At 35.1% G+C, this 14,668-nt stretch overlaps 1 protein-coding gene across 4 annotated transcripts in view; it reads left to right on the forward strand.

Annotated features, from left to right (window-relative positions):
• Positions 1-14,668, forward strand: part of LOC135127007 (RNA/RNP complex-1-interacting phosphatase-like) — a 92,486-nt gene that overhangs the window by 40,072 nt on the left and 37,746 nt on the right. For 3 of the 4 annotated variants that reach the window (XM_064053297.1, XM_064053295.1, XM_064053294.1), the window contains exon 3: positions 2,689-2,720. The exons of the other annotated variant lie outside the window; for it this stretch is intronic. In XM_064053297.1, the coding sequence (XP_063909367.1) occupies positions 2,689-2,720 (32 nt within the window). The remainder of the gene's footprint in view (positions 1-2,688; positions 2,721-14,668) is intronic. 4 annotated transcript variants of the gene reach the window in all.

Consider the following 14,668-nt stretch of genomic DNA (forward strand, 5'->3'; position numbering starts at 1 on the left):
GACGACGGATTTTGTCAAAAATGTCCTCATATTTCGAAATTGCCTATAGGATAGACTATAATTGCTAGACATCATGAAAAGTCTATAAATATTAAAAAAATAAATATAAGGCATTTTGCACGTCTCTGTTCATCTTTGTGGTAAATTTTCTGCAGTCATTATTTTGCAAAAAAAGTCGACGAATGAGACGGTTGTTTGAGATTTAATGGGAATTTGTTCGGGGTTTCCGGAATCGAATTATAGTTCGTTAAATGTATAGATTTTAAATTTAATGCTCTTTTAGGTTAGACGGAACTCGAGAATCGGTCTATTTCTGGAAAATAATGGCACTATCGATTGCCCTGGCTAATCGAATTAAGTCTGCGGCAAATCTAGAATTGTGTTAAGTGCTGCTTTAATTATTTAATGTAATGTATCGTGCGGTGGAAGCTAAAAGCTCGTCAGGATCGGACGTCTCGTGAACGGTTCAGAGAAACTCCGTCGAATAAATCATTTCAGTGGGAAACCTCCACAAAACGAGAATAATTTGGCAGCACCGCATGAAATTATTCAAAAAGTTTCTCTTTGAGATAATAAACCGTTTAAACGGGCAAGTTTCTGTTAAGTGCCATCATTTTCGAGCCAATAAACACGAACGTTTACGATCCGCATTTAATTAGGCGTATAATACCAGATAAATAACGAAATTATTAATAAAATTAACGCTTGCCTTTAACCTCACGCTCTAATAAAAACCTATAATACGATTGCAGTTCCGTTGTCCTTTGGCCCGAGGCCCAAGTGTGGGTTGCTGGACCCATCTTCCCAGAGACTCGTCTTTCCAAATACGGCTCAGCAGTTCAGCGCCACAACTCTCACATATTGCAACAACATTAAATAATATTTATTGCCCATGTAAAAAATAAAATGACATACCTGGTGCTCCGCTCTGTAGTAAAAAGCGGATTTAATCACTTCAGAAACGATGGAACAAGGGCGCATTTACGCGATCATAGAATGTGTATGTCTTCGTGGTGGCTTCAAACGATGCTCTTCGACGTCGAGACCTTTTAATGGATGTTTATTTCTTACCAGATTAAAATCTTATCTAAGGTGACAGTAATACTATAGCATGGAGGCCAAGTCTTTAGTTGGGATTTGAGTTTGTTAAAATTATTTACTTTTAAGGATAACCAATTATAAGTGTTGCTACACAGTCGTGTGGAATTTTATTGCTGGAAAAATAGCGTCGACTTGTAAGCTGAATTGTTGGAATTTCCCGGTGTATATCTCAGCTAGTGTCAATCGTTTGGAATGCTGATTTTTGATTGTCGAATGACGGCGATATCTAGAACGCATATTGTGAAATAAAGTTTTAAAACTGAATTTCATTTCGTGACGCATACATTGTGAATTTTGAGTGCATCTTAGAACGAGAGTGAGATTCGTACTGAGAAAATCTTGTGCGAATTAGTGGTACCAAATCAAGTTTAATAATTTTAGAACGTTTATCGGAAAGAGTTTTGACAATTTTTCACTATTTTTGAGTCATTTATATATAATACTTTTGTTAATGTCATTTCATTTGTTAATCATTTTTAAAATACAGCTGCTTCGAAATTCTACTGAAGTGTCAATCCTTGTGGATACTTTTTAATTCGAACAAATGCAGGCTACCTGAAAAGCTCTGCAATAAAAACTAAGTATAATGCCAAACATGAAAGATGTTCACTCCGAAAATTATGTTCCATTCCGGTTCCATGGTTGTCGCGAGTACATTTCGATTTCATTTGACCCAATTAAAACATGTTTTTGAAATGCCCATAACACTATTCCCGTTCGTTTAATTGTTGTTTACATGTTCCGAAGTTGCCGTTTCATCATCAGCCATCAGTTGGTAATATGAAACCCATGTTTAAAAACGGCGGTGTGGTCTCATCTGTACCTTGCTGCTGTTTACTAAACAGTCTGAAGAGCACTGTTTACACACCCTGTCCTGATGTACTCCCACTTACATTATTATAACAGCAGCAGCAGCATCCTCCGCCGCAGTAATACCCAACATTGTCTGCCCTAAATGAAAAAGAATAGTAATATTAATTTTAACTCGTTAACTTTTGGCAGACTCATAAATTAATTTTACAATACCCATGGATGATTCATTCCTGAAATATCAGAAACTTACCATATGGGTGTGTTTTGCAATAAGATTTGTACGAAGTTGTCATTTGACGGAAGGTATTGTATCTCGGGTATCTTGTTCCATTCGTTGTTCTCTATGATGTCTTTTGGTCGTAGTGGCAGAATTTCAAGAGAAAACGAGCGACATGCCAGTCTTAATAAGAAAGGAGTGAGAAACAATTCATTCGTTCTGTTCTGGGTGGTCCGCCATTATTTAGCCGATACTAAATTAAATGAGACCAAGTTAATACATCAATTTTCGTATATGAACGCTATAACTATTCTGTATTACATTGTACTTAATTATGATGCAACTCGTTTTGGCTAATGTTCGACCCGTTTTAATTGTTTCGCAACTTTTGTTTCTTTTTCTTCTGGGAAGAAATTTTGCAGCGATGCACTTCGACAGTTATTAGCCATGAACTCGTTCTTGGAAAATAGAACGTCTGTAGGTTCCAATTTTTCGCGAAAAGTAGTGCGTAATGATAGATTTCTGTTCTTGTAATGATTGAAGATTTTTTGTTTCAGGAACTCTGCAAAAGTCAACCAGAAAGTGAATGGTAGGTAATTTATGAAGTAAAAATGAAGTAGTTGCTGTAGTATAAAAGAATGAAAATTGCATAGCTTTCAAGTAATATATCAATTAACTTTTTGAAATTTTTTGAGTTAATATGAAAAATGAAAAGACTTATTATAGTGCATTGTCACAATAATATAGATGAAGGTTTGGCAACAGTAGTAGAAAGTACTATATTATATGAATATTTTTAATGTAATATCATTTCTTGAAATAGAAATTGAATCTTCAGAAAAATGTACGGTACTAAAAACTTTCTAAAAAGTTTCTAGATTGTGCTTTTTTTAAGTTTCTTCTGTTTCAAATACTGAGATTAAAGAAGAAATGAATGAAAGTTAAATCATTATTTTACATTTTTATGACATTTTGAATATCAACAAGGTTTGGTATGAAGCGTTAGAAATTTAAGAGAATATGAAGTATGTAAGTTAAAAAAAAACATGTTTTATTTAATGCAGATTTAAAATGTAGATAAAATGCTCCAAAATATTTTGGAAATAAATAATGGTCATTATGACATTTCTGCAAAATGTTTGTTTAGTTTGGGAAGAACTTTTGAAATATACATTGATAAAAATCACTTAACAACACCATGATGAGAAAACTACATATTTTGCAAGCAACATTGTTAGACTGATTTATTAACGTAGCATTAATGAATAGTATAATAAATTGTTTCAAGACAAAGCAGTAGAGTGTAACGTATAGCCGGTGCCTCGTTTTCAGAATTATCTTGTAACTTCAATCAGTAGTAGACCGAACAATGTTGATGTTCTGTGGCATAAATTTTGTTTGCTTTTCATAAGTTGCGTTAACTGTATTATTAGCTGAAAGATAGCTTAAATTCATGAATTCATGATATTGAAATGATATTTTTCCACGTAAAAAGTTACGTATCTTTAAACATACAGTTCACGTAATGAACAAAAAATATGAATAAAATAGGTAATCACACAAATTTTACGAAAAAAAAATAATGGATTCCCAGAAAACTGATGATAACGCTATCTCAAAATGTGCTTAACTAAATGTCGCTTTTAATAGAAACCAGAACTTAATTTCCTCTGCTCCACGCTTTTTTTAATTTAGCTTTACAAATACAATTTGTACTAGAAAAAAAAAAAAAGAAAAAAATTTCACTACCAGATTGTTTTAGTAGGGAGGGTGCAAATGAAACAGGGATTGTTCATCACAATTTATTTATTCATCCTCTCTAGCAAATGGTTAACACCGTCTGAAAAAATATTACCTTAAATAATTCTTCATGAAAAAACTTCGCAAAATACTAATAGTGTATTACTTGGACCTCTGCAAAATGTAGAATTTTGACGACAAGATATTTACAAAAAATATTTCTCGTTTTTCCCATTATCATCTCTGACGACCCATCTAAATTTTGTCAAATTCACGTTACTGTTAGTGTTACACTGTACTCATAAATATTTTTCCACGAATAGGGTCGCAACATTGTTACGAAATAAACCCATACGCCGCCTCCTGGAAGGGGAAGTCGCGAACGGCAATCCAGAAAGATCGCGATCGCGCAAATCTAGAAGGAAGTATGGGTTTTAAATAGAGGCCACCTTCGGAAACGATTATTATTGAGCTAGTGGAGTCAAGAGACGTTGCGCCGAAATTATTTTGTACATAATCGCTCTGTAATTAGTCGTGTAAATTGGAGTTTTTAAGAAATAAATTGTTGAGTTTAACCCTCGCTCTTGAAGTACAATCCAACAAATTCCCTTTCTTTGAAAAATTATAGAAAATTTGTGTTTTTTGATAACCTTTTATTGCAAAACCATAGGTGACACCTCGAACCCCCTGCGCCGTGGGGTGTAAATTCCAAGGAGGTGCCCTCCGCAGATATACAGTATGAAATGTATTCAAAGCAAATAATCAATGAAAAACAGTGTATTAATATCAGTGCACATTCTTAACTTCGATTGTTTATGTTCATACAACGATAGAATGTCACGTAGAAATTTGTTTAATTTGAATGAGTCAAAACAGAAGACTACAGTTATTATTAATTAAGCCACAGTGGAAAAAATGGTTTGAATATGATTATTGCTATTCTTTTTTGATCATAATTAAATAAAAACGTGAGTATTTTCACATTTTCTAGAAAATGTGGTTTTTAATTTGATAAAAAAATTGGTCGAACGGTATAAGTATAATCCGATAAAAAATTATAAAATTTGATTTTACGATTTTCGTTTTGTGATAACCGCTGTAAAGTAAAAAACAGAGGCATAAATAACACCCCTTGTCCATCAGTGCTAGGTAATAGCAATCTGAAGCTCAAGTGTTTATTTATGTTCGTCCAATGGACTCGACTTTTTACTTCTTTCGCCTACGCTCGGAAAGTAAAAAGTGCATCCAATACGGCATACATTATTGTGCTTGGATACCTAGTACTGCTTATCAATTTATTTCGCCTTTCTAAATTCATATAATTGTCTCAAGTGCGTGATTCAAATGACAGATTCGCACATATTGTCTGTATGTTAATCCCTATCATCCAAAACAGTCTAACTGATCATATAATGTGTTTATTGTTAGAGGTATCTATGATGATGACCATGCCAATATTTCTAGTCAGCTCATACTGTTTCCACTTTCTTGTGTTTTTCCTTCCCGGGCATAACCTAAAGAAGTATTGTAATAGGGCTCATCCGGCGAATGGCTGATTTCATGTTTTCTCGATGTGCCATGACCCCTCGAACAAGGATAAGTTTTCCGTTTCCGTCTGTCTGTCGTCTGTGTCGTTTTGAATTAGACAGACAGTCTCCGAAACTACCGGATCAATTATTGTCAAATTTTAAATTTATATAATTAGGATGAGTATCGTGCAGGTAGATGGTAAAACGACAAAATTTGTCTGATTATCCTCACCAACAATTTGATGATGTCAGTTTAACATATTGCCGAATAAATGTTATTGTTAGTATTACATTGCACCTACCTATTCAAATTGATATAGGTCTCCTTTCTAAAATGTTGATGACATCCTCCCAAAATTTTGTTATGGAAAAATTCACTTAAAATATACACAAAGCATGCTTCTTTACCTGTAGTTTAACAGTTTTCTGCCTAGGCAGAAAAAGTACTTTTTTTGACTGTTTAACTTTTCATTTCATACCAAAACACCGCGTCAACAATACTGAATTATTTATTCATATAAGTAGTAAACTCAAATCCATTAAGGTTGTAACCACTCCCCAGTGTAAATTTTAAAAAATTATTCAGTGTAAATCTGTCTTTTAGTAACCTGGTGACATATCTGGTGACCTGTCAATATAATGTCAGTTCATTCATGTATTCGCGACACATGATTACGTTCGACTTCACTGCAATTCTTGCACTCCTGCACAGGTTATTTCATAATTATCATTGTAACTTGTCGCAATATTGTAAAAATTGATAAACAATTATCAATAAAAACAGGATAACCTGAGTCTTCATGGTAATTATGATACAAGAGCAACGATAAATAGAAACGTGTTTTATCTTTCATCTGTAGAAAGAAGAATGCCACCTGCTGTAATTTAGACTTGCAGTCGATACGTTTACGAATTACGATAAAATGAACCCAAAAATATTGTGGTCACGAATGAAATCAAATATTGAGCTGGTAAAAAAACAAGGTGAATTGATTTATTTATTGTTGCTGCTTCATCAAAATTACTTTACAGATGGGGAATAACTGAGATATTCAGAATTTGTTTAAATTATTGTACATGAGTATACGTGATAATTATATGTGTGGCTAACTATGATATGATATGACTCGAAGGACCAGCTCTGAAATGATCAATCTCGCGAGCAACACCGAAATTGTCTATAATGGGGATCACCTTAATTAGTGATCACCTTAATTAGTCGCAATGGATGACCAATTTTTCATCAAAAAAATGGGACACCAACAAGTCTTTAATGTTATGTTTAATAACTCTAATATTTGGTACTACTTATTATTTACAAAATGTACAAGGAATTTGGTTGAAGGCGATAGGTCTGGCTATGCTCCTCCGTCCTGAGGATTTTAGTGGTAATAATAAACAAAATGTAACTTCACAAAATTCAGAGGCTAAAATAATAGGTATGTTGAAAATAATTTGACAGCTTATTTAAACTTACTGTTACAGGAGTGGTTAGAAACATTGGGAACACATAGACCAAATAACCAAAAAGCAATTATTTTTCTGTTGTTAACTTTCTTAAATCTGAATCCCACGGATTTTAATACTCGACGTAAAGTATTTAAACTTGCTGTATATTCCAGATGTTTTTTCGCAAAAATAAACAAATCCCGAATAGTAAAAAACTCTTTTTTTTTTTGTTTTTGTCAAATATACGGTAGGTTAGAACTTCTTTAAATTCCAAATTTGAATACCACTACGATTTTTGTTTTGGTTTCCACTTTGCTTCTTGTAAAGGTTCTCCAGATTGGTGTTGGGTTATAATTTTGTGGGCTTGACATCGGGAACACTATGGAAAGGATAGGAATTAATAAGTTTACAGGGAAAGTTTATGCAGTGTTTGAATTTAATGAGAGACATTTAGTTGTATTGTAATTGTATAACATACTTTAAGTTTCATGTTGTGAAAAGAAGTCTACACATATTAAAACCAAAAGGCAAAATATAAGCCCCGCCCACCCGCCCTGTCTCAATTGTGATGATTTTTTTATTCGTCGTGAGCCAGGGGGGTGGAGCTTAACTGCAAAATCCTTATTTCTCTACGAGAAATTAAAGATATGTTTTTGAGTATCGTGTTGTTCAAAGAATACTATGTATATTAAGAAAAATAAAGCCAAAGCTTAGGCCCCACCCGGACCCGTCCCGATCTCAATACTCAATGTGACAAATTTTTCATTCGTTGTCAGATCGAGGGGCGGGGCTTAATTGCAAGATCCATATTTGTCTAGAAGAATTTACTATTTTAATCATGTTTTAAGTTTCTTGTTCTGGAAAGACGACTACGTATATTAAGAAAAAAGGCAAAATATATTGTTATATTAAAAGTCTAATTACTACAACTTTGAAAATTAATTATTCCTACATATATTACTAATGGTATTAGTGTTATTGGTAACGTTATCTGTGACAGATGCACTGGTTGAACATTCTCCGGCAAAACGTAATACTTCTTGAGGAGTTGTCTTCTTTTCTGCAGTATAATTGTCAATACGGCAATAAGTTCGTTCAATCATAATAATTTCTTTGGGGTCTCATTTTTGTTGTACATTGATTCTTCCCTCAGCTACACAGGTGCTTTTTCAGCCCTCGTATCTCTCGAGTGAAGTTATGTCACCACCAGCGTTCACCAAGAGTGTTGCGGAAGTCCATCGCAAGCAGTGCCCGGTGTATTCGTTAGCTTTTGGAAGCTTTAAATATTTCTCTGCTTCTTCTGCGACACTACCAATTTTGTGATTGCCAGCTGCACTTCTGTAAAATTTTTGATTTTGATATTTTACGAGGCAATAACGTTCATCGAAATTTTTCTGGTGAAGAGCTGCGTATTTTCTATAAATACGTAGAAGTTCTCCCAAAACCGTAAGCTCTTTGGCTTTGTTTGTTTTTGTACTAGGAATTTTCACCAGTAAGGCAGACGAGCAGTGGCGGCTCGTCAGGGGAGGCAGGGGAGGCAGTGCCTCCCCTGGAAAAATTGACCATTAGTTTTTGTTTTAATATCTGTTAACTTCAAATATATTTTACAGATATAGCAAATAACTTTTATGGAACACTGTGATTTATTAAAACGCGTCTTGGTAACATATTTTGAAGTACGCGCTTTCGACAGGAATAAGCACTGATCATCGTCGTGTAGGCCAGCTTCAGACGGAGGCATGCCTCAGATAGGCGGATATCTTCAGTATGATTAGTCAGTGGTGCTAATATGTTTTTGAGAAAGACAATAGTCATCAGTGCTTTATCAAAGCGCCAGCGGAGGCACCAACGCCTACCGTCCTTAAGCCAATCAGATCGAATTTTTTAATCTCACGGTGAAACTGCACAATGCTGAACAGGAATGCTGAATGCATTTAGTTAGTTGTGCATTAATTTGACGCGAGGAAAGGTATTGACTGCATGTGCATTGCCAAGGTTATGTATTAAAACTTTTAAGTTAACTTGAAATTGAAAACAGTAGGACAATGAAAATGTGAGTTTTACAATGCTGATAGCAACATAAGAATCTATAATCTCCAAAGTTTCTTATAAAGTTTAAATATTTAAGCACGCTTTTCTTACGACGAACAATTGGATGTCAAAGATTTAGAACCTCTCATCCAGATTTGAGCTGAAATTTATTAATTAATTGATTAATATATTTAAATCAGCCCTAGATCATATGAATTAATATTTAATGTTAATAAAGCAAATTCTGTAGTCTTTACACCTTCTCGTTGGTTTGTGTCAAGCAATTAAATGTTTTTTATTCGGGAAGTGTACCCATATAGAGATATGTTACTGACTCAGAGTTATTTGCATTGTTTTCATAAAAACGAATAAACAATCTGTTTTTTAACAAAAGTAATTGCCGACATGTTAATTAATACCTGCTGATTTTGAAACGGAAATGTTGCCTCACCTAACAAAAAGACCACGAGCCGCTACTGCAGACGAGAGATCTATATCATCAACCTTTAAACGCACCAATTCATCGCATCAGCATGCGCGCTTTACTCCCAATAACCAACAAAAACATTTTTGTACCTAGTTTTTATTTAAACGGTAATAGATTTTCTGTTGCCTCCTTCGCAGTTTCCTCTAAAATCAGGTGGAGTACCATTTGGAACTTCCATCACCCACACTTGCCAGTACAGCGGCAAGGAATTTTCTACATTTCGTTTGGGGAAAAAGTAGAATTCGTTATTTGGCCGAAAAGTGTCCTTTGTTGTCTTGCAGTCTAATTGTTCGACAGCAAAAAGTACCATTTTTTCGATCATGTAACAAAATCCACTATTTGCGTTAAATTTTATTTTTTTAGGACCGGTTTTACAATGTCTGGTCAAAATTGTGGCTCACACAATAACTGGGTTGGTTGAATTAGCACATGGAAGTTTGCATATTTTTTATTGTAAAAATGATGGATTTAGGTTTGATTTCGTTTAAGGTTGATTTGTTAGCGGCAAACCGAATTGATGCAGATTTAAGTGAGTTGCCTGCAGAATATTTGAGCAGTTGTCAGTAGGGTAAAAAGATGAGTGACGCGGTGCGCAGAAGCGATGCGCAGTGGTCGTTCCCGTGTGGTGGCGCTGCGATCGGTTTGTGTCTTTGCTGCGGCGCTGCTATGGTTTGCGTCTTTGCTATGGTTTGCGTCTTTGGTGAATGTTCCGGTAGATGTCTCTTTTCGCGCGGGAATTTTTGTGTGTGAAAAAAAGCACAGTTGCCTCACGATGGATTCGAACCCATCGGTCCCGCCGTGCTGTAGAGTCGCTTGTATCACACGTCCATCACGCCCGACGCTGAACAGTAGGAATAATCTCGAACTGATGATAACGCTGGCCTGGCCTGTCGTATTGTTGGTTGTCTAATGTTCGGGGGGCGGCGGCGCCGGCGCCTCCTGAAATGAAATCCCCCTGGCTCGGGCCCCCTTGCTTTGGTGTGTGGGGTTCTGACTGCGGTCTTATGCGAGTTAAATCTGGGGACGCGGGCTCCTGACGTTTTAAATTTGGGGGCGCGGGCTCCTGACGTTTGAAAATTGGGGCTCCTAACCCTAATCTCTTAAAATCTAACCTCACTTTTCGTACGAAATTATTATAGGAATAATCTCGAACTGATGATAACGCTGGCCTGTCGTATTGTTGGTTGTCTAACTTGCTTGTTCGGGGGCCCCCGGACACTGGTAATTAAAAATAAAATCCCCCTAAGCCTTAATACTGGGGCTGGGCCCCTTGCGTATAACTTTGGTGTCTGGGGGCCTGACCTCGATCTTATACGACTTAAATTGGGGGCGCCGGCTTCTAACGTTTTTAAATTTGGCGGGGTAATTTAAACTCAAAAACTCTCTGGGCTCTTAACCCTACTGTCTTAAGATGTAGACCTTTAAATCTAACCTCACTTTTTATTTAAAATTATTATCGTTAAATAGTAGTAACATAAAATAAAATTTCCCTACGTCGGGGGGTCGGAGTTCTGTACTCCAAACACCAGTGTCTTAAGATCCGGGGGCCCCCTACGCCTTAAGATGAGGGCCCCTACGTCTCAAGATAGGGCGCAGGCCTCTGATCGGGCCATGTGTTTAAAAATTGGCGGGTAATTTAAAATAAATGTAGGGCTTAAACCTAACCTCACTTTTCGTACGAAATTATTATCGTAAAATAGTAGTAGTAACAAAAACAGAAGCATTTTTTTTTTAAATATTTATTTTTAATCACGTAATAACAATACCACTCAGGTTAACATTTTTCCTTAAATCGAACTTCATATATTTTCTTTCGATGTGAATCTTGTAATATAGGTTCCAAAATGGATTCCAGTTGTTGTATCCGTCTTCGAAATCGTTCACCATCTCTAGCGTATTGTTGCCATATAGCACCACATCTTGATTGACGATAAGCAAAGGACCATTTCACCATTAAATGAATTTTTGGTGGCGAATTATCGAATTTCACCACTCGCACACAATTTATGAATGACATCTGCTTCATAGTCATCAGAGCGTAAGTTATTAATGAATGAATGAAATTGAGAAATCTTTATATATGAATTTATATATCCATAAAAAATGCTAGATGCAGGATTCGAACCTACGCTCTTAAATAGAAACAGAGCTTAAATCTGTCGCCTTAGACCGCTCGGCCAATCTAGCTTATAGACGAATACATTAAAAATTTTTTGAGGTGGTCGCCCTCGTCTTCTCTTGTTTGTATTAGGGGTTTTATTCATCTCACTGAAGAAGCTTCTTCACTAGACTTCAGTCTTTTGCGTTCAGGATGTAACTGCTCTAGTTTTACTATTCGATCTCTTAATAGATCAACATCTTTACCATTTGAACTTAACAACTCTTTCCATTCGTCTTTGATAACTTCGATTCGATGATTTATTTCACTATTCACGTGTGTATTAATTTTTTGGGTTAGTTCAGTTAATTTTTTCATCGATTTCGTTTTCAGCTCATTTAATTCGTTATTGAGACTCTTTATTAAAAGTTCGACTTTTTTGTTTAAAATCTCTACATCAGAATTAAAATTACTTACAGTTTCTTCAATTTTATCAACTCGCTTCTGTCGTAAAGCAATTTGGTTTTCTATATTCGATATTGCCGCATTGAACTTATTATCCCACAATTTATCCGCTTCTGCAATGTTCTTGTTTAACGCTCTCAGTGCACTAACAAGGTTATCAGTTTTTTTATTAAAATCTTCTTTAATCACATCTGTATATTGTTTCGTACATACGTCGTTTTTATCATACGGTAATGACACATTACAAATTCTATGATTCTCCAAATTTAAATTTCCGTCTTTGGTAAAACTAAGTTGCTGTTGTTGTTTCAACAATATTGATTTCAATGCAGCCGTTGAAGAAGATGAAAGAAGATTATTTCCACGAGCACGTCCGAACACGTCTCTAGGCATTTTGATACTGAAATCATTGCAATCAATGCTGTAATTATTAATTAGATGTTAATAGATGACGTTAGCTTCACGTAGTTCCTCTTCTATTGAACGAATTTCATTTATATGTGTTGTATTACCAGCTTTTACGGAAGCATGTAATAAATTTAATCTCTCTACTAATTCGTCAAAAGCGTCATAATAAACGTATTCGGTCACAAAATTGTTATTGTACAAACCACGACCAGACTTTTTTCCTAGCAGAGGAAGTGTCGGAGTTGAAGTATTAGGTACACTATAAGTGCGTTGTTGACGCATTAATGTGGTTCTGGTTGGTATAATCTATGCTGTTGGTGGTGTGTTTCTACTCGATGATAAAGTTGGTGAAAAACTGGGAGATGATTCGTTATTCGTATTAATTCGTTTAGATCTTTTCTTTTCGGGAAAGTATTCAGTAATCTGTGGAGTTGATTTTGACCTTTTTTTGTCTGTTGTTTTCGAAAATAGTGGTTGTATATGCTGAAGATATTTTTCACCTCTAGATCCTTTTATCTGTTGTTCAGGATCGTAATCTCTCTTATGAGCATTCGAAATTTCTAACATTTGCTTGTAGATTTTTCGATCTTTATCATTAATGACGATAGTCTCACTGTCGGGATTTTTACTGAAAAGTAATGTATAAAGTCCTTCAGTGGCAGGAAATAGTTGATTATTTATTTGAAAATCTCCATTATCGGTAATGTTTAATGTTATATTCCCTAAATGAAATTTATTCGTTTCCAGATCGTATCTTGGCCCATAAACTTCATCATTTTCTTCATTTAATACTTTAATAATAGATGGTTTTGATATATCTGGAAATTGACTAAGAAAATCTTCAAAGACTTCTGGTTGTTTAATATCTGAGAGATTTAATTTTGATGCTGTTTCATACTCAGTTTTCATCTCTTCTTCTTCAGGTTTATATTCAAACACTTCTTCGTCCTCTTCGACATCTTTTTCAAAATTTTCATCAAGAGTTTCTTCATCGTCTTGCTGTCGATGCAGTTGTTCGTCATCGTTCATCATGACAGAATCATCTGTTTCTCTTTCTTCATCGTTTTTTGCTCTATTATTGCTGGATTCTAACGGTTGGTTTATTGATCTGGACGGTAAAAACGAAAATTCCACTACTCGTTGATTTTGGTTGCGACCATAAGTTTTTACTCTTTTACTCGTAGATGGAGTCGATAGCTCTCGTGCTTCGTTATCCCTTTCAACAATTCCTAGTTTTTGTGGTTGTTGTTGGTGTTTATACGTATCATCAATTTTTGTGGAAATTTCCTTAAGAGGACTAAGAACTGGTGTAAATAATTTGCTTAATGCAGCATCTTGTTCTTTCATGCCTAGCGTTAAAGCTTTATACTTTTTTCTAATAGCATCCGACACTTTAATAATCCGACGTTTAATACGATCACTTCGAACACTGGAAATAGGTTTATCCATATTGAACGTTCAATATAAACTGCAACAATCCCTTCCTTCTCCAGTATTTTATACTGAACCTATAACAGGAAACTTCTGCATCTGTTTTTAGAAACTGTACTGATGCTGTTTCGGAAAAACAGATCTTTTTTCCAAAACATTAGGTGCTGTTATCGCATCTCACTTGTTTATTGAATAATGTACTGATCAAATCCTTTGCGGTATCGACCACTGTTTAGATCAGAATCTTTATCTATAACCAGAAATCCATATTTGGCCTTCCAACAGATAGTGCATACGTTTTTAAACTCTTGAAAAGTCATATCGGTACCTACGTGATCTTCATAGACGTGTTTCAAATTTCTTTCGTCCTGTTTTAACAACACTAATAAATTTGCATTATCTCTTATTAAGTGTTTAGGGATCCTCGTATAAGTCTGACACAAATAAAAACAATCGATGTTCTTATGACGTCCCATAGAAAAATATCTTCTGATATTATCCTGCTTATCACAAGTGACATCATCAAATATCATAACTGAATTCGATTTTGCATCTTTGGGGTTAATGACTTGTTCGTTATCTTCATACTGGTAATATCCAATTCCTTTCACTCTTTCTAACACTTCTTGTAGTAATTTATATTTGGGTTGATAGAGGGACTTACAGTAGATATACACATTTGTAAATTTTACTCCGTTCGGATCAAATAATAATGATAGTAGTATATTTGTTTTTCCACTTCCAGAAGGTCCGCAAATGATAGATCGTATCGATTGAGGAAACAAAACACCATGTTTTTGTCGATGTATATGATGACTTAGGCTCTTATATTCTTCATTGTCATCATCATGATTTCTAATCTCTAAACACGTACCTTGTCTTATGATGCGCATTGCACT

The sequence above is a fragment of the Zophobas morio genome, unplaced genomic scaffold (assembly GCF_036711695.1).
Source record: "Zophobas morio isolate AGI-343-1 ecotype UQ-CSIRO unplaced genomic scaffold, CSIRO_AGI_Zmor_V1 ptg000011l, whole genome shotgun sequence".
NCBI classification, from domain to species: Eukaryota; Metazoa; Arthropoda; class Insecta; order Coleoptera; family Tenebrionidae; genus Zophobas; species Zophobas morio.